Source organism: Lepidothrix coronata, unplaced genomic scaffold (assembly GCF_001604755.1).
Source record: "Lepidothrix coronata isolate B3197 unplaced genomic scaffold, Lepidothrix_coronata-1.0 Scaffold321, whole genome shotgun sequence".
Lineage (NCBI taxonomy): Eukaryota > Metazoa > Chordata > Aves > Passeriformes > Pipridae > Lepidothrix > Lepidothrix coronata.
In genome coordinates this window covers 274,809-302,671 of record NW_016690501.1, presented here as the reverse complement: position 1 = coordinate 302,671, position 27,863 = coordinate 274,809, and the positions used below count along the sequence as shown (strand labels likewise).

The window sequence follows — 27,863 nt, the reverse complement described above, 5'->3', positions numbered from 1 at the left end:
GTTTGGTTGGTTTGGTTTTTTTAACTGAGTTCAATTTTGGAGAAACCAGATCTCAGAATGAACTGTAAAGAGGGATGAGAAATAGAAAAATGAGACCATTAGAAAGGTTCATACTTGAATCTGTGTTACCAAGTCTGTGTTAGGTTCATCCAAGTGTCATTTTAAGCGTTACTGACATTTCTATGTGACTTCACCTTTTTGTTGGGAACAATAACAGTGAGGCATGCACCTGGCTCTGGAGATCCTGAGGCAAATGGCTGAACTCATTTCTACAACAGCTCAGCTCATCTTGACTCTTAACTGTTTGGCTGACATGACTGCTATCACATGATTGACAGCTTTACAAGAGGCAACTTCACATACACTTTTATGAGCAAATTAATATACTTTTGTAGGTCCAATTACAGAGTAAACAAAATGGTTCTCATGTTACTTTCAGACTTTCAACTTGTATATACACAAAAAATTTGAAATAAACAGAAAATACATTAAGATGATTGTATGTGCCAATGGTTAAATTATTTAAAAATAAACAGCATCAGAAAAACTAAATTTTAAGGATTCTTTTTTTAATTAAAAAGACATTTACAAGTATAATCTACTCCAACTGTAAAATACAATAGAAAATTTATTACTTCCTTTGTTACGAACTAACAAATTAAAGCACATTGCCATGGTTAAATCCAGCTTTATCTGGCAGTCTTATAAAAGAAGTTTTCAGTTTTTACAGTGTCGCATGAATGTTGACGAATAAAATCTTGATATTCTGACTGTGTAATTAAATCTCCCTTGAAGCTGGTGACCCTCAGTTTTGAGGAGGAATTATCCTACACAGAATTATTACCTGGCATACATCATATATATAAATTACTTTTCCTTACTGTCCATGAGGTGCAACTACAGGGACAGCTGTCTTGTGAGCACGCAGTGGCTACGGCTGACACGCGGCCATAGGATTCTTAGTCCTACGTGATCCTGCTTTACTTTCTGTAGTAAAGTCTAATGTAACACTGAAGATCTAGAAAGTTGCTTCTTATTTAAATCAGAAACATTAAGGAAAACTATTCAGGAGAGCAAGATACATCATTTTACATGTTAAAATCAGAACAGAGGTGACAGACGAGATATCTGGTAATTTTTTAGAGAAGGGATTTACCAGATATAGGAACAGCAGGCAACAGAAACACACACAAACTAAGTATGTTGAGGGTTTTTGGCTGGTGTTTGTTTTCCCTTTTGCCCCTCTCCTTAGTTGGTAACAATCCTGCAAAGAAACTTTCCCATTTTCAAAACTCTTCAAGGTGGCTGGAATACAGTGGTCAAATTCCTGCTTTGATTAAAAACCCACTTTCTGAATAAGAGGAAAATATCCAGAGAGCTATTAGGAAGTGCCAACTCTTGTTGCTGTATCATAATATCTTCAAGAGCTATTTTTGATTTTTTTTTTCAAACTAAATCTTCATCTTAAAAATCAAATTTGAGCTGTATATTTGTGCTGTCAGTTTCATATACTGTTTCTTTTGCCAAGTTAGAGCCTTATTAAAATATTAAATTCCTCCTAACTAGAATAAGGGCTGAAATGGGTTATATTTAATTATGTTCCAAAAGAGGGAAAACACGGGGTGCAAGGTAAGTACCCCTTGGAGCTGAAGACCATTTGCATTTTTCAAACTGGATCAAATAAGTCTTTACATTAGTTGCCTCTGAAACGTTATAGTGAGGTTTCAATTAATTTTCCACTTATATTCATTTTTTAATAAAAAGTATGTATTTAAATTGATTCATGGATTTGTGCACTGTATGAGAACAGACTTCAAACTGATTCTTCCACATGACTACGGTGTTAAGAAATACAAGAGGCAGGTAGATTGGTTTATCATCTCTTTATCTGATGGCAAACTATTTTGAATCACTAGGTTTTCCCAGCAAATACATTGTTGTATTTTAAGGGATTCAGTGAGATTAAATAGTGAAAGTATCACTAAAGGTTTAACAACAGGGAATTGGGTCATAATCATTCCAATTCCTCACTGGAAATATTTTTACTGAACAGAGTGGAATCTGACAACAGCTTTAACTGTAGATGATGATATATTTAGATACGTTAGCTTCCCAAGGAAAGCAATTAATTTTGCACAAGTCCCTTGAATGCAAGTTTGCTTAAAGCTGAAATAACCCTGCAGGCAAAACTTTTGGTGGAACTGTATTTTCAAAAATTTTTCAAAATTACCATCTCTTCAGAAACAACTTTAAAGGCTTCTGAAAAGGGAGAAAGGATTGATGAAGCAAAAATACACAAATCCTCTAAGCCATGCTATTACAGCACAGAAATAAGAACTACCCCATAGAGTTTATACAAGGGGTTCAGCTTAACTTGTTATAATCCTGGCACTTAGGCTAAGAGGTAGCAAGTCCATGTTCTTGGTATTACCTATAACTTGAGCTAGCAACTAATATGTGCACCTATATACAATGAAAGCAGCTCACTTCGTACCACACAGCCTGCAAAGTTGGAGGATTTCAAGCTGAAACATTTGTTTCCCTGTCATTCAGGAAGACAGGTGTCAGTACCAAAACAGTATGTAATCCTTGGAAAAATGGATTTGTCTTGCAAATTTTCTGTCTGCTTTAAAATACCAACAGAGACTGCATTTTCTTGGAGCAGGTTCATATCACCTTTGTCCGTGTTCCAGGAAAATATTTGGTGATAATGCACTTTTTAAGCTGAATGTGTCTCCACTCGATGAATGTCGAGAAGTTGCTTTACCACCTATCAACAAAGTCTCTGCTTCTTTTATTTCCATAGCCCTCTTGTAAAGTTCAGCTGCCTTCTCAAAGTCTCCCCTTTCATAGCTTTGGAAAAGAGTAAAACACAGTTGAAAAAAAAGTCTCTCAAATCATTTAAATTGAAATACACACCATAGAGTACTTAAGGCTCTCTACTTTCCTAGCAAGTACACAAGCCCAGGATGTTTTGTTTCATGCAGTAATTTGCTTTTATAGGGTTGAAGCGTATAATCTTACCTTAGCACTGCCAAGTTTTTCAGTGTTTCCCCTACACGAGGATGCATGTGGCCAAAGCTGTCTTCATAAATCTTTAATGCACGTTCATAAAGAGGCAAAGCTTCAATCTGCTTTTTCTTTGGGTAGTAGAGAGGTTTTTTTGTTACAGATGTGTGTTACATTTGCTTTTCTGTTTTTGCCAACACAGTATCAAAGCATTCTAGATGCAATGTCATGCATATTTAACCAGCGAGGTGTTTTGAGTTCTCAATACTATTGACACATGCGGATGATCATTGAGATTGTCAAAGCAATTGGCTTGCACTTGCAAATGCAATTCCCACTAATTCTAATTAGGGTTTGGACTTCCCGTGCAGTTCTGAAAATCTCAGTCCTGAAAGATTTACCAGATGCTCTTTGATTTTACCTAAGGCAGCTTTAATCCCTGTTTAAAAATCAGATATACAGATTGCAGAAATCCAGGAAACAAGAAAATAAACTTCCTCCTATTGATGCTAAGGAATTCGACAAGTGGATTGCATCTCCATTGAATCTCATATTACTTGCAGGCTAGAAAGTCTACAGCCTTCTCAGGTTTTTAGTTATGCAAGTCTTGTAAGGAATTTCCCTTTTAAACGCAATCAAGTTTCTTTGGTTTCATTTAGGTACAAATCGTAAAAAAGTCTAGGACAGGAAAAATAAACATGTTAGGCATGAAAAACTTACCATCTGACAATACAGGACAGCCAGATTTACCAGAGCAGTTGCTACACTAGGGTGTTTTGGGCCAAATGACTTCTGTCGAATTTCAACTGCTAGCTCATACAGAGGAACAGCCTTGTCAAGTTTTCCCTAGAAATAACAGGGAAAAAAATTATTCATTTCTCTTGTATTAAGATAGTAACAGTAAAACCTATTTTAAACAAAAGCCTTGGAGAAGATGTAACTGTTTCTAGAATAAGGGGTTAACTTTGGTTAATTAATAGTTATATTTTGCACAGATTGTTTATCATTAATATTTATTATGACCTAATTTTCCAAAATACTGAGCATATTGAACTCCCAGTTAACATGTTTCTTATCTATGTCTATTTCTTCCTTTCTTAATTTAATTTTTCCCGACAAGTGTCTCATTGAGAAAGCTCTTAAAAAGAATTTTCAGTTGTACTTTAATCAAAATAATTTTCTCCACTGGATTTTAATTTGTGCTTCTTCAAACTGGCAGAGTTTTTTGATGCAAATATTTAGTGTTTTCACAGTTTCTAGCAGCATGAAATTTAGAAGCTGAAGTGAGCAGAGAATATGTGACCCCAAACCATTTAATGCACAGAACAGCAGATAATAATTATTTAGCAAAAACACAGGCACATTTGATCCAAGGGATTATCTTCAAGATCTTTTTTCTCTTTGAAGAACAGTAAAATAATAAAATGTTTGTCATCCACTGAACTTGACCTTGGTTCAAGAGTTGGAAATTGTATATCACTATTACACTGATAATATCAAATAGTTAGAACAACCATCTACAAACACAAATATTCATAAAACATTTTAAAATTATAAAATGCAGTTTGTACTGCATTAACACGTGTTATTCCCCACAGTGCATTTTACAGGGGAGTAACCCTCATCTTTCGCTAGGTCAACATAAGCTAAAGATGGCTCAGCCAGACAGTTTATCTGTAAAGTAGCATCTCCCTCATAAGCCTTCAAGTTACCCTCAATTGGACTGTAATGTTCAAGGTCATTGTGTAAAAAGAACTATTTGTATACCCTTAAACATGATTTTTCCATTAGGGCATAATTGACCAAACTCTTGTATGTGGATGTCACATAGCAGGCAGTGGAGAACTCAAATACAGCTAGGAAGAGCTTCCCTCACTTGCAGCTAAAACATTCACTACACTAAACCAGAAATTCTTCGTGGTGAATACTGAGCATGCAGGACACTGAGGACATTAATCAGAAATAGCTTTTCTTTAAATAAGGTGTGTTTTGAAAGTGCTACTGGGCTCTTTGGAAGCATAATGAGGCCATTTTACTACATATTTTATGCATGTATTTAGAACACCAATAGCTGACAGAATTCCCATGCTCCACTCTTTTTGGATTGAAGACGGCAACAATGGAAGGCATTACAGTTCATTCACACGCTAAGAAAAGGTAACAGGCTTGTGCTCACCATCTTTTTGTACAGCACCGCCAGGTGTTTCACAGTGTAAGCCAAGGAGGGATGATCTGGAGCCAACGCTCTCCTCCTGATGTCCAAAGCTTTCTCATAGAGTTCCTCAGCCTTGTCATAGTGCTTCTTCTCATTGTACAAGGCTGCCAGATTGTTCAGAGACTGTGCACAGTCTGGATGGTCGGATCCCAGGACTCTCTCTCTCATTTCCAAGGAGCGCTTCAGGAAAAGCTCCGCTGTCCTACAGAACATATTTGTTCAGCAATATTTTAACATTATTGTAATATCTCTACAGGCTGAAGTTTGAAACAGAACAAACTCAGGCTTGGAAGCTTCACAGGTGCTGCCAGCTGGTAATGGACTTTCCTCGAAATAAGCAAATGCCAAATCAGCAATTCTTTTATGCAGTGTGGAACTATACATCCTGCTAGGATGGATGTAGACAGAGAGATAGTTAATGTATTTCTGTGCAAACATGGATCCCCCCATTAAGGACTGAAAAGCCCATCTAACAGATTATACGCCCCCATAGCTATTCTCTTCTTTAATTCAACCTCCATCTTCAAAACGTTCTTCAGACTTCTGGGCAATTCCTCATAGTAATCAAGTACTTCCATGGATAAAGCAATCGTGACGTATGAGGTGAAGGTTTAGGACACACGACACATTTCTCAAGTAACTTTAAAGACTGTAAAACATGTTAAAGCGTTCAACAGACAGCTTTCATGCCAATGGGGGAGAGATTGGAATGGATTTTATATACATCACGAGCTAGATTCTCACAGCAGAATCTGTGAGAACTGTCAAAGTAGAAAGACTGCGTAATGCTACCACTCAAGCAAAGGGCATATTTTATCTCACTGCAGTTGTGTATTACTATTCCATTACAGCAGCTCCTCTGCCAAAACAATGGGTGATTGATTCCCCCATAAGACTGACAGCATCCATTATAACTAGGCAGTTCCTCATCCTGACATTTAATGCTAGTTCTCCATGCTTTGTCTCCATTTAGACCTCTGAGACCACTCAGTGGAGGTGTCACAATTACTACAACTTACTCAAGATTATTCTGCAGGTAGTAGAGGACTCCAAGCTCATTAAGGGTTCGAGCATTATCTGGTGTATCCTTGCCCAATGTGAGCTCTTCTAGTTGCAGGGCTCTTTGACGCAGGAGAGCAAAGCCACACTAGGCAAAGAACAAAGCAGTGTAAGCCAATCACCATTACTTTTAAAGTTTAACACTCAAGACAGAAAATCAAAAGCAGCACAATAATCCTACTTAAGTTCTTTTTTCGAGCTACATGGCACATGCTTATTTATAATGTAACTAAAATGTGAAAGTTTGGTGAAAATTCCTAGGCAATTCAAGTTACTGTGCTGTCACATGAACCGTTTTCCCTGCATCAAACATGCTAATTTGCATAAACTTCACAGCTCAAACAACCAATTCAGACCAAATTCTTAGGTTTATAAGCTCAAAACTTCAAATCAATATAATCTCCAACACCAAACACCATATACAAATGCTTTTACAGTACTACTCAAGGCATCACATGGATCTTTGTAAAATGGGCTGCCAAGTTAATGCTTACATGCAAAATGAATCACAAGTAAAAAGTGTGGCCGTTGTTACGCGCTCTGCCTATTTTTGATCTTTGAATTCTTAATAAAAATATTTGTGCAGCAGAACTCATTACAGAAATGGACCAAATATTTATGAACCAAATTCATTTGTATTTAAGCACTGTGGAAATAGCAATATTTTTATGGTTTTTTACTACTTTCATTAGAGCTACAACTAGAGCTCTGGAGTTATTAGCTGAACTCTTACAGTACAGGCATTACATGACAAACCCTTAGCTCAAGAATGACAAGAGGAACCCTGGAGCTGGAAAACAACACAGAAACAAAAAACAGATAAAAACTCAGTATGTTACCTAATATCATTAGTGGGATTTTCCATTGCAGTAAGCACTGTATTCACTGGTAGGATAAATGCCTCAGCTATTCTGGAGAACACCTTTTTCCCTTGCCACTTTGACAGACAATGGTATCAGCAGTACTTCTGCACCCCTGAAACACATATATCCACTTCTTTCTTTTCCATCTCTCTCAACTCTATTCCAGTCGTACTGATACATCTCCACTTCCAGTAGAGTTGAAAGGGCAGTTACCAAAGCTGCTGCTAAGCTACTTCACTACCTATGCCCACAATTATCAAAAGCCCTGGAGCTTTGTCAGCTCTGCAGACAAATTTTATCATCTCTTTAGCAGAGTCGCAACATGCCCTGCACTTCTTTTTAAATATCACACATTTCCTTACCAAACTGCCTTTCTGCCTTGCTGCTTTTTGGCGTATTTTGAAGGACTTTTTCCTCAGTTGCTCAGCTTGTTCATATCTGAAAATAGTTATTTGCAGTGTTAGAAGGATGTCAAATGTAGCATCAGTGAGTATGCTGGAAAGCTTCTAAGTTACTTGAGGGTACAGATTTGAGAATTTAGGAATCTTGAACACAATCACACTTTTTGTCACAGATAAAAACACCCAAACTGCCAAGGGCCAGACAATACTAGTCCTTTATCTCTACAAGTTTTTTGTTAAACTAAACACAAAAGTAGGCCCCTCCTAGGTGGCCTGCTACAAGAATAGAGAGGGGATGCTCATGTTTGCATTAGAACACATTAACCCAAAAAAAGAACCAAAGAAAAGTTCTGGCTTCAGGAAGAAAATATGTCCTGTTACTTTTCTTGTACTATCTCCACATAAAAGAAAAACAGCAGTGTATTTAAGCTTACTTGTTCTGCTTTTGGTACAAGGTCGCAAGTGCATCAAGTTCACGGGCTACCCGTGGGTGTTCAGCTCCATATGCATTTTCAGAGATTTCCAGTGCCTGTTTATACAACTGCTCAGCATTTCCAAACTTCTTCCACTGAACATACACTCCTGCTAGCTGGTGAAGTGACTGTGCCACCCTTGGGTGGTCTGGATCCAGCGCAGTCTCTCGAATCTCCAGAGACCGCTGCAGAGGAGCTACAGCCTGTAACAACCAAGTTCAGAGTATGATGGCAGCAGGCAGCATCATATATGCTACAATAATTTATCAACTGCAATAGAAAGTACACACTGAGCTCTGCTTAATTTGCCTTTTTGCTGTTACAACAATCTCTGAACGTACTTACCTGACTGAGAAGACCTAGGTCCTTAAGAAACCGTCCCAGGGTCTCATAAAGATCAGCCAGGCAGATCATACTTTCCTCTCCCTCACAGTTTTTTTCATATTCTTTCAGAGAGTCAAAATACTCAGCTGCCATAGAGCTCTTATCTTTCCCAACCAGCTGCCAGTAACTCAGCAATTCTGCAAAATGTCCCCTGTTTTAACAAGGAAATAAGAATCTCATCTTATCTTTGATACCCCTCTATTCAGACTGACACTAGCTTAGAAAAAAAAGGGCCATATGCACAAACGTTGTCTTTATGCTACAGAATCTACAGAGACAAGTCATGGAGACTAATGCTATTCAACAGCAATATTATCCCTTTACCAACCCCCAGGTGTAACAGAATAGAAAAAATAGATTATTTACATGAAAACAGCATTTAGAACTTCAGCCTCTGTTACTTAAGTACTTTTAATCTCCATCTGTCACTTTTTGATTTATACTGACAAAAATTACTTTGAAATGTTTATAATCCCCAAAGCAGTGGCTACCTTTGTACCTTTTGTAAAGGTTTTGGGATACAAAGAGATTCAAAAGACACTTGTGTAGCTTTTGCTTATCACTCTGCTGTTGGAAGAGCCAGGGAAGTTCATCTGCGCTTCTCCAAGTCACCCGGTCTCGACTATTGAAAGAATAACAAATTAAAATTAAAACCCCAAGAGGCCTAAAAGAACTTGTCAATTTGACATGAAAACTAGGCAAGCATACAATTGCCATACATGAATGTCTAAACAGACAGATTACTACAAGGCCTGGGTACTCCATTTTCTTACATATTCATTTTAATTTCACCTCAGAAGGCATTGGAACCCCCAGGCACTCCACAGGAAGCTGCTTCTCCATCCCATATGGGCTATTGTGTGCCTGCCAGCAGGACTGCAGCCCGCCAGCAGCCCAGTGCCCCTTTGTGCCCCCTCTGTCTGCCATGCTGTGGCTCTCTTGGCTTTCTACTACCCAACAATGGATGTTCAGAGGAGCAGTAAGCAGCAGCCCACAGCTGGGACACACTAACTCAGGATGTAAATGCAAAGCAGTTTGCAAGCTGGACATGAACTTCAAGTTCCAAGCTACCTCAAATTTCCTAGCATTCACTGGGAGTTAAAAATCCACATGGGGTCAGGTACAAAATAACTGATATGGTATAAATTCATGCCCTATGTTCTCACCTGATAACTCTATTGTTATCATAGCCCATTCCCCTTCGCAGTCCTCATTCTATTCCAAGATTAAAAAGCAACATATCAATAAAACTTCTAAACTGACAACTAGGGTTTTGCGGAGTTATTTTGCCATAACAATTATTAAACTCAGCCAAAGAAGGAATATGAAGAAAACAAAAATGAGGCAATTTAGCACTTCTTGAGGAATTCTGACCTACCTTAACTGCAAGGTGAAATACTCCACTAGTTTTTGTCTATAGGCAGAAATAACATTTTCACCTTCTTCCATATACTCTAGTTTCACCATCTCCCAAGCCTGAAAGTAAGGATAATTAAAAAAAAGGGAATGCATTTAATTTGCTTAAGTGCCGATGATACACAGAGTGTTATGCAAGATGAAATGCATTTTATTTTATAGAATGAAAATCTCTCAATGACACAGGCACTGCAAACAGATTGTATTATATTAGACCAAAGCTCTGGTTATTCAGGCAATATTCCCTTCTCCTTCAATTCTTCTTGGGTTTTTTTGTGGAATCATTTTTTCTAGGACACAAAGAGTTAATAACTAATAGATCAGAAATTTATGAAGATCTGAAAGATCAGATTTTCAACAATACTGGTATCACAGCTCTAGTAGTTTTCAACGTGATTCTAAATCAAATCAGATGTTAAGGAGAATGGATGAGCAAACATCAAGGCCTACCTAGTTAACAACAGAACTTATCTAAAAACAGAGGTTGGCATTGGCGGGGGGTGAGGAGTTTCACTTGCACATGTTCAGAACTACCTGGAGGTGTTGGAACTTCAGCAAACCACAGCCATATGTCAGCAAACACATTTTGTGCAGGCTGTGAAGGAGTGAGGCTAAGACTGCAGAAGTCAGCTCAGGATAAAGCTCCATCAGCTCTGACTCACTCATGCCGTTGTGGCTGACACCAATGACACACAGTATCTACAGAGAGCAGAAAACATATTTTATGGTTAGCAATATTTGCTGCAGAGCTTAGTTACACTGAAATGTCAAGAAAAATATAGTTTATTGCTTTGATAACTTTATAGCCAAAGGAAAAAATATCCTGCCTACACAAGCCCTTTCCCTCTTCTCTTCTCAAAGAAGAGACCTCAGTGCTAATGGATTAATATTCTAATAGATGAAGCACCAAATAGGACACTGGGATAAACAAATGGCTCCTTAGACTTTCCTCTAAAACACTGGGGAAAAATAACTTATCATGAGGAACTTCCATCTCAGTAAAATATGATGAAGGTTGTTATGCTGCTATTACCAAAGAAGTAGCAATTATTGAGTATCTTGTCTTAATAAGAAAAAATGTTTCACACAAGAGGGAAATTCTGTAAAGGTAGGAAGAGAAGTCAAAAATGTAATAAGCAGTGCCCTGTATTCACAAGATACTATGTTTTGACTGCATTTACTATGCTCAATGTAGTTAATCACCAGATCAGGGTAGTGATCAGCAAGGAAGTGCTAACTCTGTATCACATCATACTGAAAAAACTCTGATTTATTTTGTAAGACAACAGCTCAGTCTATATTTAACACAAAGCAGTCATATGTTCTATAGTTATGGAACAGAAATAATTAGATTAATGAAATTGTCCCTTCTATGCTAATAATACACACTAATCTCTGAATCATACATATGAACCAATAAAAACTTACATTTACTTTTAAGTTAAGAAAATCTCTTTATAGTAAAGACTATACATTACCTGTAGAAATAGTGGTGCATTCTCTGCTTACCTCTCTCAAAAGACCTTTCTCTTTTTCACTCTGCAATGATTCTTGAATTGATCTCAGAACAAGCCTGTACAGTGACACTGTGTCTTGACATTGGCAACACTGTTGAAGGATTTCATCAATATTTCCTGTATTTCCAACACTGAGCAGGAGGACAAAAAGGGCGAGGTTTAGCATATTAAATTTGGCTGAGTAAGCTGGAATTGAAACTACTGAAGAGCTCTATCTCTGGATTCCTACTGGCTTCAAAAGGTGCACAGCACCTGATGAGATTAAACACAGAAGAGGTGACTTCCAGAACCCACTTTCTGTCATATTGTCTGATTTTTCTAAACAGCTGCAACATTTTATTGTACAAAAAAGTAAATTGCAGTGTTCTTTCCTCCAGCAGGAGTATAAAATAAGAACATCAGGTTGGATAAAGATAAAACCATACGCTGCTGTTTCATTTAATGCATTTACGAAGTATGTTTTCAGGAGCAATTAAGCCTTCTAGAACATAAAACAGAAACAAAAATAATGAAAATCAGTCACCTGGAGTAAATTATCAATTAGTGTATCATCTTCTGGGAGTCTCTTAACTAAAAATGCATCTTTCTCAACAAGATGAAGTCTAGGTTAATAATAAGCCAATGCACTTATTAAGTATTCTCTTGCACAAGAGGGAAGATTAATTTTCTCCACAGCAGGAATTATAAGGCTAAGTACCATATGCAGGATGTTAAACTAAACGGTTGTTGAACTTCCTTTTAGCCTTAAAAATCTATGAGGCAAGCTATCTGGTACATCAACAAACACAACACACCTGAATTTAACTGTTTAACAAAACAATATCAACACTCTCCAAACACCTTTAAAAAGCACTGGAGCAACTGACATACCCAGGAAGAAGAACAACATTAAAAAAAATAAATAAAGAGAAGAGCTGAAAAAAGATACAACTATTTGGATTCACTTATTATCAAAATGGTGACTGTATACTCTCTGATTTCTCTTCCTATTGCATTCGCAGTCAGTGAATGGTGAAAACTTTGAATACTTCTCCACTGTGTTTCCTTAACAAGATTCATTCCAGGTTAAATGAAAGTATTTCAAAAGGCTAACAAACCCACTTTAAGTCTTCTAATCTAGTGATGAGCATAATAAGTTCCAGAACATCTCCACTTACCAAGCAATGGTTTTGCCCAAGAGAGTGACATACAAAGCATTGCAAGTTGTGGCAGAACGACAATGTCTCTCAAGCTTCTTCTCCTACAACATTTTAAATAAAATCTGTGAACTGATGAAATTCACCAAACAAATAAAATATTCACTGTTTGACAAGAAAATAAAAGTTCTAGATATTCTTCTATCTGCAACATCTGAACACTAAGACATGGTAACTACTGCACAAAATACTGCATATTTTTCTAGCTATAGGAGCATATGAGTGAAAGTTTCCTTTTGAATTTAAGATGAGGAGTAAGGATCTAACATTATATCCCAACATGGGGCTTATCTTACAGAATCAGTCCCCATGACAAAGGTAACATACTGTTTTCCCCATTCGGCCAATCATTGCTACATTATTATGCAATAATAATTAATTAAAAATAACTAAACCTTCTAGTATGCTAAAATAAAATAACACATTTACAGCAACATGTGCAACTGCACTGTTTATGTGTTAAAAATTTATGCTGCTCCATATGCGTTTCAGTGCTAGGAGCCACTGCTATCTTGAGCAATAGTATTTAGTTAGCTAAATATAATACTTTCTCTTGGCAGCTGGGCTTATGTCATTTTTCCATGTTTTCATTAAAAGTTATAGCAAAGTAAGGTACTTTAGAAAAACTACAACAGACATACCTGCTCTTTAGTCAATTTAACATTTGCAGAGCTACATTCTGCATTAATGAGAGATTTAACATCTTTGAAATTCAGTGGATCAAGATGAAGAGTGGGCCATAACCTTTGGTAAGAGAGAACAAAGTCATATTCGAACCTTATTAAATAGCACACAAAAGGAAATAAAAGGCATCACAGCTCCAGAGCTTTTTAAAGATTTATATCAAAGCAGTAATTGAAGCTGTTCCCTGCTACTATGAAATTCTAGTTCTCTCAAGTCAAATTTCCACTTTTAACCTTATCCTGAATCTACATCCTGGTACTGCGGTTCTTGATGCGCATCTGACTGCATTTAATATCATCTTTCATACAGTTGTGTGGATAGATCCATCACAGTAAAGCAGAAATCTGATTGTCCAACAGCTAAAATCTGTCATTGTGACTACAATAGAGAAGGTCTCATTTGTCTCACAGGTTGCAAAATCATACCCTATTAAATCTCCACATCTTGACAAATCTGTCTGCTCTTCAATGAGTAACTGTAATTTAAAGTAATAATTCTAACCCAGGCTACTTTGAAACATCTCAGAAATATAACATACCTCCAAGCCTGTGGACACGTTTCTACATTCACTGACACAATCACTCTCACGTTCACTGGCAGTGGATCTATCAACCACTTCATATGCTTCTCAGCTTGCTTAAAAACAAATTGCGGTTGCTTAATATAAAGATTGTTCAAAACAATGTTAGAAGTTAATACATTTCATTAACTGCACAACTCAATGCAAGGAGTCTTAGTTCTTGAGACAGTACTAAATGATCCAATTATAAGTATCAGCACGACTATATACTACATAAAGCAGATAGAATACTATTGCTGAAATGTTCACCTCCTAAAAATAAGGCTATTTACAAGCCCCATAAGTCAGCTCACAGCCTTGAATCTTTCGATAAGTAATGTAACCAAACTGCTCAAAAATTAAACTGTTAAGATAAATTTAGAAGAAAAAAACCCAAACAACCCAACATAAAATTTATCTACAAAAATAACTCCACTGCACTTTTTACAAAACTATTTTCTATATGTTCTCTTTAGAGCAAAACAAACACTAATATTTTTGTTACGTAGCTATGGCTGAACCTATTACAGTAGTCAAGATTTCCTTTAGATGGACAAATGGCAAATACTTTGAAAACATACCTGTATTTGGTCAATAGAATCAATAATTATAATAATGCTGCCATGATGGCGTGCAGAAAGTTTTTCCAGCCAACGGGGAAATTCTTCCAGAAGTTTAGCTGGATCAAAAGTCAGAGGTGACACTAACCAAGAGTGTTGCATAAGCTGCAGAATTATAAACAGATACAAGAAATTCTACCTTAAAAATCACATAGGATAGTTGAAAGAAGTCCTAAGAGGAGAAAAACAACAAGAACAAACAAACAAAAAAACCCATCTGATTTTGGGGCAATTTCTCTAGTCAAGTTCACATACAAATCATTCCTTTCAGTATATGCAGAACAAAGAATATTTATTCAACTCAGCATGTAAATTCTAGAGAGATTACCTGAGTTTACACAATGGACAAGAAATTTGGAGACTTAAAAGACTTAAAGTTGTACAGGTTAAATAGGCAAACTTCTAAAATACTAAAAAATTCTAAAATTCTAAAATTGCAAAGATAGCACAACCGATCTCATTTTTCTAAAGGTTTTAGTCCTGTAAGGTCCTTAGTGCCACCCTGTGATGGAAAAAGAAAGCTCAGACCCTGGCACAAAAAGACTCCTCACTTATTCCCCACATATTTAGTACACAATTAAAAATAAATTAACATAGGAGAGAGACTAGTCTAGGAAAAATATGGTGCCAACTGGTCCAATACAGCCTCAGGTTCCTAAAGACATAGATAGAAGAGGTACCACCTGCCTCTCCCACTGGCCAGATGGCAAGGAATTTTGGAAGGAGCTTATATGGTTTTATAAGCCATCAATATAGGTCACCAGAAAGGAAACTGCTAATGTCAATCTATTATGAATATCCCAGAGATGCTATTTAATTTATCTATATTCAGTGTATGGGATCAGATTCCCCCCATTTTATAACGCCTTACATTTCATAGACTCACAGAACAGTCTGGATTGGAAGGGAACTTTAAAGATCACCTAGTCCAAAACCCTTCAATAAGCAGGGACATCTTCAATTAGATCAGGTTGCTCAGAGCCCTGTCCAATCTGAATTTGAATGTTTTTCTATTACATTTGTATTACTTTTCACTGATGTAGAAAAATCTGTAGAAAATTTTATCTTTTGACATGCAGTGGCACTTTCCAAAGCAAGAAGCGATGCAGGGTATGTAATACATCATACCTTCAAAGTAAGGCGTTTAATTATCAATGCAGATTCTGAACTAGTAGACATGGGCCTCCCAACAAAGTGATAAAGAATCAACGTGTTTGGTGAATGCTTCTGTTGTAATTGAATCCTAATGACAGAAGAGAAGGAAAAAAACAGACTCTGAAAAGAGTGTAATTTTGCAAATATATCCCAAACAAAAACCATCAGTTTTGCCAAAGGAGATACAGTATCTTAGCTAGAGGTGTTCCATGTTTATCTTACAAAATAGGATAGACATTTCCTGACTATAATTAAATTTTTAATATCAGATTCTGTTTTTGCTCTCCCCGGTACCAACAGCAATTAACAAATGCCCTTCCTTGCACTGGATAGTAACTCTTAAGACGCAATGACATCATCAATTTATTTTCATGACAGCAAATTTTGTCACAGCTTACAGGTGACCACAAAATACATTTCTATGGTAAATTATTTGGATTTTTCCTTTATTTAGGTTAAAAAGACTCCAGAGAACTCCTCTTGTGTATCAGAAAAGGGCAACATTATTGAGCTACCAAAACCACATAGCAATGCTGTGCAAAGACAGTTGTAAGGTGTTGCAGCTGGAGTCAGGTAGATGTTAAAGGCAGTCCAGATGGAATTTGCTACTCAAATATTACAAACCTTTCCAGGATGTTTCAGTAACTACAGTGCATTGTAAATGCCCTGGATTTACCTCTAATTAGACTGATACAATATTTGAAATGTAATGCTTTTTTCTTAAATTTCATTCATATAAAAAAAAAAAATACCATTTTGACAGAAGGAGAGATTTCCCAGAGCCTGGTCCTCCTGATACAAGCAGCGGTGGAATTGGTGCTGGTGCTGCTACTAGGTCATTTAGACGTTCAAAATACTATAAAAAAGAAACAAATCATTTTTAATATTCCACTGTTTAAGGCAGAAATACAGTATCTGGGATTGTGAACCATGTAGATTCAAAATGCATGTACTGATTTATTAAGGTAAAGGAATAACTACTGAAATGCAATACAAATGAAATACAAATGGAGAAAATGTTGTCAGGAAACACTTAAACCACAAAATTTACTACCATTTTTTTAAAAAGTGTAAAATAAATAAAATAAATAAATCTCATTTAAAATGGAACCTTCAGTGTTAATAAACGGGGTTAGTGTTACTATATTAAAGCAACAGGGTACAATGTTTGTTCAGGCTTCCCTGCCCCCTGTTTCCCCAAACTACTCCACTGCACTGGATATGATTGCCAGGACAAAGCCTTCGAAGTTGGCATCTGCCATAAATGATATTTTGAGACACTAAGCACACAAAAGAAGGCCTTCCTTCACCACTCACTTGAACTCACTTGGACGTCCAAGAATGTTGTAGCAGGTGACGAAAAAACCCCAAACCACACCCATCATCTGCTTGGGAGAAATATTTTGTCTTCAAAATTGAGATATAGATTGGTATTTTTTCCTTAATGTTCTAATATTTTATTGCTCTAGAATGTAGTAAAGATGGCACAGTCCTCCAAACCATCACCAGTATAAGAATAGTGAAGTAAAAGAACATATTATGCTAGTAAATAGGGGCACTAAGAATTTAAATACAATAATACAGAAACTGCGAGCTTATGTTACATTATAACATCAAGGAAGGTTGCCCAATAAGCTGTTGCACCACATTCTGTGACAACATTAATGTTTATCTTCCTACATTCATTATACCTTCCCTGTTCCTGACACTCACAACTTGAAATGTTTTAAAAACTTGATTTCCAGATGGGATTTTCTTGGAGAAAAAGAAAATAAAAGAAGAGAAAAAATTAAAAAAAAAGAAGAAAGACATTCAGTCTTTTCTTTTGACAAGCAAAGTCCTGAAGTTTAGGAGGACAAAGTGCCTTTGGCACACCATTATAGCACTTTTCCCCAGTGCAGGAACAACTACTTCTTCATCAATGCCATTCAACAACACACAAACTGGCATCTCTCCCAGAAAAGAAATGTGCCATCTATATAAGAAATAGGGTTTCCTCTAGCATAAGGAGTAATAGCCTCAAGGATGCTTTCAGACACAGATTCTTCTATAGAAGTACATCCTGCCTAGCAAGGGATGGAAATGAATGATAACTTTTTCTTCATGAATATACCTTTCCAATGTACTTACTTTTTCAAATCCCAGTTCACATGTTGAATTAGAGGCCTGCTGAAAAGCTTCCATCTGCTCTTGTTCATCGTGTGCATCCCACAACACATCACCAAAAACTTCTTCTTCAGGAGCAGTGGAGTCTTCCTTGTTACCTAAATCCTTGCCTTCTGGTTCTGTCATTTCACACCCCAATATATCCTAAGTAAAAAGAAAATTACATGGAGAAAACTACAATTACAATTCTTAACAGTGCAGGCATTTTTGCTGTTAGTCTCAGTATGAGTGCAACTCTACTAACACCAAGATGCTCATTTCCTTTTAGGGTAGAAGAGAACATAAATAAATAAGCAATTAGATTAAACCAAGTTAACTCTGAATGCACAGGTCTCAAGACATTGATTTTAGTCATCTCATAGAGGGAGCAACTTACCACAAGGAAGAATAAGGACAGAATGGACTACGCAGTCTTTCCTTATTCTATGATGTGGATAAAGAGAAAATAAAAGCTAATTTAGGCCATGAATAGATCCCTTTCCCCTGGTGTTTCTTCTTCTGTCCATAAAACCACTGCTCAGTTTGGGGGTTTATTTTCCACTTGCAAATTTCTTTGCTTGCCAGATATTAATGATAAAATAAAAAAGATACTTTGAATTACATCTAAGTAGTATATAGTAATCACACTGACTTAATTTAAGATCACAAATCAGAGTAGGAACAGAAAAAGCTAAAATGCATCATATACTCTACCTGCTTAATTATTTTTTCCACACAACTATAGATTTCATATGCTCCTTCCTCCACACCTCCAACATGGTCAATAATCTGAAAAAGTAAATGGCAAAGCATGATGCAAATCTGAATCCAATTGAGAACAGTATTTAGGACTTCATACAAAAACATTCTGGAACACATTTAAATTCCATTCTGTTGCCTTCCTTATGTAAGATTCATTTTGCCTAAGATCTTTAAAGTTGGGCATCTAGTTTCAACTGTTGTCAACAGTTCTCCCTGTAGAGTTAAAAAAATGGCAACTGATCTATTTTCAGACAGGAGAAATCTCTCTGGAGGTACACGTCTTTCTCTTCAGTGGCTGCAGAGGCACTCAGATAAATAACTCTGCCATTTAAGTGCCTAAACACAGGTAAGAAATTCTATCCTTATAACATAGATTTTTTTTTAGTGAAAAAAGAAGTTGCTTTTTTTCTCCTCTGCTAATGAAAATTTTGCAACATTCATAAATTACAGCTTCATCGATCTGCTTTCATTAGAGCATCCAGAGCAATGAGCGTAATGCCATTTCTCCTAAAATCTGGGCCTACTAGCACTCAATGTTGTTTAAAACAATTTTTAAATGCCATACCTTTGCTTTGTTCACGTAAGAAATTTGCTCAATTAACTGTTGCACCGAGACTGAACTGACTCTGTCATCCTCCTTTCTGTGGTAAATTAACCGGGGTTTTTCTTCTGGATTTCTCAAGAAGGCTTCTTCACAGTCCTCCAACAAACAACTAGATTGGAAATCAGCATTCTTGTGCTATATTACACTGCTGTAGTAAACAGTTCAATCAACACAAGCTCCAAAGATGGGTTTCACTACAAAATCTATTTACAGCAAAAGGCAAGCAAATACTTCAAAAGAGAATTTAAGAACAACTCTGAAGCAAGGAAAAGCTAAGGGAAAATTTATGCTACTTGTACCAAAACCGTTAAAACCATTTATTCATTTTTATGATTATTGATTTGTAAATTAAAAGCTGATATTCCTGTCATACCAATTTGCAGAGTGAAAGGTAATTGCCTTGTATGGAAAGAATATGGTTTCATATATGATTAATGAGCACCCTATACATGCTCTGTCATCAGTTTTCTGAAGGCTCTGTTGTATTCCTTGATCTTTATAGGAAAAGTCCTTTAGTATCTGTCAGATACAGGACAGTCTTTCAATTTACACTAGTTAAAGAGGAGAACTACACATGTCCCAATTCAAAAGCATTTTGTATTTGAATATGTGAATAAAATCCATACATATCATTCACATTCCTGTTCTACAGAAGGAACTATATGACTTGGGATTGCTGACAATAGCAAAGGGGATCTCTCAAATATTTAGTTCCATATACAAGCACTACAGTTTTCATCAGAGTTTCTCTAAGAGAAATTCTCTAAATTAATACTATTGGCAGGAACAATCTTTCACTTGTTTTTTTTTCCTTGCCTATTTTCTCCTTAAACACTTGTGCCCTACATACATAAAACTGGGTTATTTGGCAACAGCAACCCCTCAGAGCCAACATATCCTCAGCAGCCGACATTGTCTTCCTAAGAGTATAAATGTATGGCAGCTCTAGTCCAGTTCCTCTATAAAAACAAATTACCATCATCCATGGCACTTAGTTGTTTCCTAAAGCACTCTATTGTTGTAAATTTTAGCTACTAATGTCTTAAACTAGCCTTTATTTCTCTGTGGACCAATTTTTTTATTTACAGAAACAGGTGGTCTAGTTAACACAAGAGCTCTAATAACACAACAGTATTTGAAATCCCTAGAGTTCAAAACCTACCTCTAAAATTAAATTTAATGCATACTGGTATCTTCAGATTTTTGCATTCACACAGATGTTTTGGAATATTCACTCTGTGATTCTTAATATTATCTTTTCTAATCTTTTTTTTTCTCTTCTTCAGCAAAAGGACACCCCTCTCTCCCGCACACATCAAAACTATGCTCCACCCAAAATTTTCAAATGGATAACAAATACTTCTAACACAATACTGAAAGTATCCCTAGGTTGGTGTTTTTCATTTAGTAAATCATGTTTCTTCTTCTAGAAGGTTAGGAAATTACTCACTGAGCAAACAGAACACATTGCATCACTATTTGTCATAAAACATCATGACTTCAGTAAATCAAACTGTCAAAAGCTAGCATAAGGTAACAAACAGGGGTGCCATGAAATTAATCCAAAAGACAGCCAAAAGCAGAAACTAATATGTGATAGAATAAACCCAAAACACTACAGACAGGTGTAAGGCTAGATAAGCAAATGAAAACCACTGAGGATATTTGCACCAGCCATCTTGAATTCCTAAGACACAGTTGTATGGACAACAGAGAGCTGCTCTTGGAAAGCAAAACATTTCTGTATTATGAAGACATCTTTCAAGCTGTATTTTAAGAGAATCTGTAGCTACAAGAAAAAGGAAATGCTACAAAGCTGATACATCCTTTCAAGTCTCTGCACTAGCAAACCTAAAGTTTGAAGGAGTATCACTTTGAAGATATTAGCTTAGGAAATGTACTGAGCAAAACATTTTAATAAGCTATGTGCTCTGCATAAATTACCAGTTTCCATTTGTTTTACCAGTCTGGAAAATCCTCACCTTGGCAAAGTTAAATGCAGGAGCAAAATGACTAATGAACTTTTTTCAATTTCCCATTTTCTTACATCCTGAAGAGGCCTTTCATTTTCTGATGAAAAATTAACAACTTGAAAGAAGTATCCCATTGTTTCACAGACTCTTTGAAGTTTTGGAGAGTAGTTCTGTAAGCAAATTTGAATAATAGTGCTTTATTATTAAACGTGCATAGTACTAAAGACCTACTAACCAAATCTGTTTCTTTTCTCTAGGCAGTTTCTCCCCCTGAAGTCCTTGAAAATATTTCACTGTTTTTTTTGAAATCAGACTACATCTACTAAAACTTTCAAGAAATATTAGACCAATTTCTGAATCAGTATCACATTGGAAACAAAACAGCATAAAAGTGAGCATAAGTTTGTGAGGTACTTACTCTAATTAGGATGTTCATTTCCGGTTGAGTCTCATCAGTACTAATAATATAACATCTTACTGTGTTACTCCACAGAGAATGGGAAAACAGAGGAGTGACCTGTAATAAACTGGCAACAGCAGCATCCCAATCATCTGTCAATGAAAAAAAAAAACAAAATGAAGTCTAGAGATCTTCACATCTCATTGCGCTGCATAAAAGACAAGTCATCACCTGTTAATATTAAGAATAATACATCTTATCTAAAATAGTAGTAACATTTCAGTCAATTATTTAAACTTTATAAATTTTAATTTAGAGAACCCATATAATCTGATAATGTCATACAATTTGATAATGTGGCAATACAAGAGTGTTAAGTATATTTATATTATCATTACAATATTTCCTTTAAAAAGAACTGATGACATGTTTCCACAAAATCAAACTGATAGTTGTAAAGTAAGTAATAATATGCAGGAGTAATAAATTCACTCATAACCATTTTTTTCCTCCAGATCTACATGCATTTCAATTACACCATGTAAATAAATGACAGCAAAAAACTACGGGAACTTTCTTTTCTAGAGAAAAAGTCCATTGCTTTCTATAGCAGTATATGTTTATTCCCTATAGAAGCAATGACTTTTAAAACCGTCTTCATTTTGTGGCTGGTCATTCTTTCAAGATAGCAATAGGTTCTCCTTTCAGTACCACAAGGTACTGACCATCACAGGGTAGACCCTCCCCTCCCACTTTGCAGGCACAGACTTCTGAATCACAGACTGAAGGACTGAAGAAAAAAGGGAGAAACTGCCAGTGAAGTCAGCTATATGCAGGAGAGGTTCCAGAGCCAGGACAACAGTGAAGGAAACCAAAGTACCAGAAGCCAATTTACAAGAGACATTTGGGAAAGTTCGAAAGCAACAATTATTGACAAGAAAGTATCTAGCACTGATTTACATAACAAAACATACATCCTGGTCTTGCAATTAGATTTCCATAAATGGCCCCCTAGGCAGAGTCAAACCCCACGGAAATCCAATGAAAAAAACAATACAAATGTCATGTTAATACTCAGAAAATATAGAATCTGAATACAAACAGAAAATAGAACACCAGCAGATACTGAAAGAAAGGTCACCATCTTCCATCGTCAATTTAAGCAACAAAATGGCATTTGGTTTACTCACAACAAAGCACCAGTCACTGATGTTTGCTAAAATCACTGCTGCACATGCCATAATCACCACATATATTAAACTTAGTGCATACAGCTACATTTCCTTTCATTTTTACAAAGAAGAATTCCAAACAACCCTTTAGTCAAATTACCCACGAACGGACACAAAAGCAGCTAAGAAAGAACAGAATTACTTAAGAATGGATAGCAAAATTACACGGACAACTATAATCCCAGCAAAACAAACTACCATTACTTACCTCTGTTTATATTTGCAAATGGTCCCTCGACATCTATGGAGCTATGAGCAAATTCAGGCCCTCTGAAAGACTGCTGAAGTTGCATCATACTACCCATGGATGGCTCACTTCCCAACGCTCCTCCATTCCAGTATTCAGATTGTGCCCCAGTAGCTAAAAATTGGAAAACAAAAAAAACCCTTTTCATTGTCACTAAACAAGTGACAGCAAAAACTGTCACTTAATACTCCAGTCCTTAATACTCCAACTGAAACTTACAGCCACGTGCCACTGACCAATTTTTCTCTCCTTCAGCAGATTTGCTCACACCTTTATGTGCTGTAGTTCTAAATGGGCGCTTGTTCAAAGGTAATGCAAATCCATGATGTTAAGGATGAGGTTATTTGCTGTGTAATATTTGCTATTACACAGATTGCTCACATCTGTTAGTTCAAATACTGACTTGCATTACAAATCAGGAAAACAGTTCACAGTATTGCTACAGTCATTTGCGCCCACCACAAAACTGACAACTTTTGTTCAGGAATTGCTCCAGCACTGAAAAAGCATAGAGGGGCTGTAGGTCAGGATTGAAATCTGGGCTGTTTGAGACAGCTTTGACAGCACCTCTTCATAATATGTTTGGATTACACTTCTGCCCACCAATATACAACATTCAAGACACTAAATAAACCTTCCATGGAGAAAATCAGGAAACTGAAAAAGACTTAGAATGAGGTAAGAAGGGAAGTATGAGTTGAAAAGTTAATTTAATACAAAAGGAGAAAGAAAAAATATATAAAGGAAAACTACTTTCTATACCATTAAAGTTCATCAAATCATAGAATCACAGAATGGGTTACGTTGGAAGGGACCTTAAAGATCACCTCTTTCCAACCCCCCTGCCATGAGCAGGGACACCTTTCACCAGGTTGCTCAATACCAGACCCAGTCTGTCCTTGAAAACTTCCAGGGATGGGGCATCCACAGCTTCTTTGGGCAACCTGTTCCAGTGCTTCACCAACCTTACAGTAGAGAATTTCTTCCTAATATCTAATCTAAACCTACTCTCTTTCAGTTTGATGCCTTTCTACCTTCTCCTGTCACTAGATGCTCTTGTAAATAGTCTCTCTCCATTTCTCTTGGAGGCTCACTTCAGGTACTGGAAGGCTGCCATTAGGTCACCTCAAAGCCTGCTCTTCTTCAGGCTCAGCAAACCCAGTTCTCTCAGCCTTTCCTCCTAGGAGAGGTGCTCCACCTCTCTGATCACCTTGGCAGCCCCCTCTGGACTTGCTCCAACAGGTCCATGTCTTCCCTGTGCTGGAGATCCCAGAGCTGGATGCAGCACTCCAGTGGGGTCTCACCAGAGTGAATAGAGGAGCAGAATTGCCCCCCTCGACCTGCTGCCACACTGCTTTTGATGCAGCCCAAGATACTGCACAGGTACTATGCAAAAAAAATCACTGTATTTTGAAACATTTCCACTTCTAAATACTCCTGCCAAGATGTGATGGTTGACATATCTCAATAAGCAAAACAAAGGTTAAGCAACAGCATTTGCACACAGCTTTTCCTCAGTAACCCCTTATAGTGCAAGAATTAATGGTCATCCTGAGGAGTGTTAAGTCTGCTATAATTACTGCTCTATTTTGAATGAGATACGAAGTCAGTGGACTGATCACAAACCCATCTGAACACTTCCCATGATATCAAATACTTCATACAGCATAAACAAGATTTTGTATATACTTCACCTTTGTAAATATCTAACTCTGCTACTCTGAAAAGTGCAGCAGCTGAGACTGGTATATGTCATCATCCAAAGTGTCTAAGATTGCCTCTAGTTTCAGGTGTGATTTTTGGATCCTTTGGAGCATGATCTCTCAGATCCAGGATCAGAAAACTCAGAAAAGACTAGAAAACTCAGAATTGTTCATGGAACAATTTTCAAAAAACATTCAAGTCACTGTATCTAGACAGTACTTGGTCTTCATCATCTATTCATGTGTAAGACTAGAAATGTGGGGTTCTCACAATCTAAAACAAGTTTGCAAAGTCCATTGCTTTTATCTCTTAAACCACTTTAAGCTGCTTTTCATCTGGATTAATAAAACTCTTTTTCGCAAGAACATAAATATCTGTCTTGTGCTTTACTGAGACTTCAGTCATGTTCCAACATAATATTGGGGATAAAATTCTCACCTGTAACATCTGTACAATTATCATCAGAATCAGACTCTTCAGGATCAAACACTTGGATTCCTTGGGCCTGGAGTCTCTGGAGTTTTGCTTCTAGCTCTCGTTTGGCCCTCAGTAAGTCCTGAATTTCATTTTCTTTAGTTTCTCTAAAAATCTACGAGCAGGTAATAATTAAAAAAATTTAAAATTCAGTATCAGTTCCTGAACTCATGTTATCTACTGTCAATTGGAAAAATAAGCTTCTAGCATTCATTTAGCAGGCAAAAGCATGAAAATGTGAACACAAAGCCATCAGTAGTCTAAGAATGAGCAGGAAAACATATTTTAAAATTATCTATTTTTAAAATGTTACCATTTTAAACCTTAGCATACCATTCTGAAAGTTAGAAGCCTGCACTAGTATGTTCATTAAAAATGGCAAATAAATCTCTTCACTTTTTAAAGTTTATTGTCTTCTAAAATCACTACATGTAATATTTTTTTCAAAGGTTCCCTTTTATTATTCTATGTAATTTTTTTACAATTACATATAATCTTGTATTTACTTATTATTGTTGCAGAAATTTAAATTTCCTATGATAGAAAGTGATCAAGCATCTCCAGATGTCCTGTTTGTAAAATATTACTGTCATGTGGGGAAAAAAACACAAACCTAGATTTACATTTAAAAAAATGAAATATTTCTCAAGTTTCGTTTTTTTAAGTAAGGTCAAAACCAATCCTCTTTTTATATATCTGCCAAACATTAACACCAGTCACAATTAAGGATAAGAAGAATCCTGAAAACAGTACAAAACAAGGACCTGTTTTGGGTGGTAGAAGCGTCATCTGCAGCAAAGGAACAGCAGAAGTATCGGCCCTTTCAAGTCATTCCTCCAGAAAGTGCAATTCGTCTTTAACTGGCTATCATATTTTGGCAGTCAAAAGAGATGCACCAGTACACATTTTTCTTTAATGTAAGCTAGAGGTGTTAAACCTTACAATGCAATATATAAAATTTATTCAGAACCAATGGAACTCTGTGTTTATACATTCTTTCAGCACATGTCAGTTTGCAGCCCATGTTTTCTTGTCACTCTCAAAAATTAATATACTCCCATGTTCGAATAACATAGGAATTTAGTTTAATGTGCCTCACTGCATATTCTTCTTTTAATATTTAAAAATTTATTTTCTATTTTTTTTCCTCATAGTTTCACAGAGAGGTTTTGGCAGGATTATCTTAACGGAAATAGGCTACGACACTTCAAGGTTTTTTTAAGAAGGAGAGGTCTTCATGAAAGATATTGGAGAAGCATTTAGGGAACATGAACAAGTGACATCCATCTTTTTTTTTTTTGGTCATTTTCCCACAAAAAGAAAAGTCAAGCCATACCTTGAATTGCCTTTTGACCTTGTCTCGATCATGTTCAAAGGTAGCAGCTCTCTCCATTGCTTGGTATTTAGCTTCTAAGGCACTTTCTTTCTCCCTAAGTATTTTCTGGTAAGTTTTCTGAAGTGCCTGAAAACATTTAATATAGCATTTTTTTCTGAGTTTTATCACCGATAAAAGGGTTTAGATTACTTTTCATTACTTTTCTGTCTACGATGTTATTGCAGCACCCTACATCTCTCCTTACTGCAGGGCAGATAGAATCACAGAATCACAGAATATTTTGAGTTGGAAAGGACCCAAAAGGATCCCACAGGAATCGAGTCCATCTCCTGGCCCTGCACAGGTCACCGTAAGAATCGCACCACGTGCCTGAGAGCATCGTCCAAACGCTTCTTGAACTCTTGTCAAGCTTGGTGCTACGACTACTTCCCTGGGCAGCCTGTTCCACTGCCCAACCACTCTCCGGGGGAAGAATCTTTTCCTAATATCCAACCTAAACCTCCCCTGACACAACTTCAGGCCATTCCCACGGGTTCTATCACTGGTCACCACAGTGACCGCAGGGCGCGGTCCCCATTCCCAGACGCACACCTTGAAGGCATCCCTATGGCTCACCAGGATAGCACCGGGGCACGCACCATTCCCTCAGTACCTTGCCTTCCCTCGCACCCGCCGCCTCCCTGACAGCTTTCCCAGGGAAGCGGGACTAGTCCTTCGCAGCCCCAGCTTTGCTGCTCAGTCCCCTGACCCGAGGGGCAGCGGGCGCTACCTGTAGCTCGGCGCGCAGCCGCTTATTCTCCCTGTCCAGCTTGGCCTCCTTCTTCACCATGGAGGCCACCTCGTTGTTCTTGCTGACGCGGAAGATCTCGTACTCCTTCCTCAGGCGCTCGTACTCGGCCACGCACTCCAGCTCCTGCACCGAGGCCGTGGACTTGAAGCTGGCGCCGATGAGCCCGCCGGGCCGGGAGCCGCCAACGCGCCGCAGGGACCCGCGCAGCAGCCGCGCCTTGGGCTTCACCTCCACCGGGATCTCGCAGGCCTCGCCGCCGCCGCCGTACGTGTCCTCGATCACCTCCCCGACCACGCCCGCCGGGCTCACCAGGGACGACGCCGTCCCCATGGCCCCGCTCCCGCGGCCGGGCGCGGCTCTAACCCCGGGCCATGCGGCCGGAGCCTCCGGCGGGTCCTGGCGGCGGGGACGTGCCCGGGGCGGAGCGTTGCCGGCTGCGGCTGCGGGACATGGTCCGCTCCATGCGCCGGCCGGACGGGGAAGGGAGAGCGGGAGGAAGCGGCCCCGCGGGCCGCCTCTCTCCCTCCTTCCCTTCCTCTCCCGCTCCCGCCCCGTCCCACGGAGGCTCCCTGCTTGGGAACGCTGCTGGAGCAGCCCGGGAGGGGGAGCGCGAGCCGTCCCTCCAGGCTGGGGAAAGGCGGAGGG

The 27,863-nt window shown here is 37.8% G+C and overlaps 1 protein-coding gene across 1 annotated transcript; it reads right to left on the bottom strand.

Annotated features, from left to right (window-relative positions):
• Positions 1–610: 610 nt before the first annotated feature.
• NPHP3 (nephronophthisis 3 (adolescent)) lies at positions 611–27,548 on the bottom strand. The gene is made up of 27 exons (XM_017838031.1): positions 27,198–27,548; positions 26,429–26,554; positions 25,057–25,207; positions 22,876–23,028; positions 21,454–21,587; positions 21,045–21,205; positions 19,024–19,171; positions 18,411–18,485; positions 17,682–17,861; positions 16,304–16,407; positions 15,525–15,639; positions 14,358–14,501; positions 13,756–13,853; positions 13,175–13,277; positions 12,495–12,577; positions 11,330–11,468; positions 10,355–10,519; positions 9,783–9,880; positions 8,904–9,026; positions 8,366–8,555; positions 7,982–8,223; positions 7,509–7,584; positions 6,244–6,371; positions 5,186–5,426; positions 3,730–3,855; positions 3,025–3,140; positions 611–2,853 (listed from the first exon to the last, which is right to left on the bottom strand). Exons 1-27 carry the CDS (start codon positions 27,546–27,548, stop codon positions 2,673–2,675), a joined length of 3,951 nt encoding a protein of 1,316 aa, XP_017693520.1. The 3' UTR covers positions 611–2,672.
• Between the last annotated feature and the right edge of the window lie 315 nt (positions 27,549–27,863).

What these genes read in the sequence shown, in the direction of transcription:
- NPHP3 (XM_017838031.1), bottom strand. Translation starts at nt 27,548, where the DNA reads ATGGGGACGGCGTCGTCCCTGGTGAGCCCGGCGGGCGTGGTCGGGGAG. An exon ending in ACCTAGGTCTTCTCAGTCAG is followed by an intron (nt 8,224 to 8,365) that starts GTAAGTACGTTC and finishes TGGTTGTTACAG; the next exon opens with GCTGTAGCTCCTCTGCAGCG. An exon ending in CAAGGCAGAAAGGCAGTTTG is followed by an intron (nt 6,372 to 7,508) that starts GTAAGGAAATGT and finishes TTCTTTGCCTAG; the next exon opens with TGTGGCTTTGCTCTCCTGCG.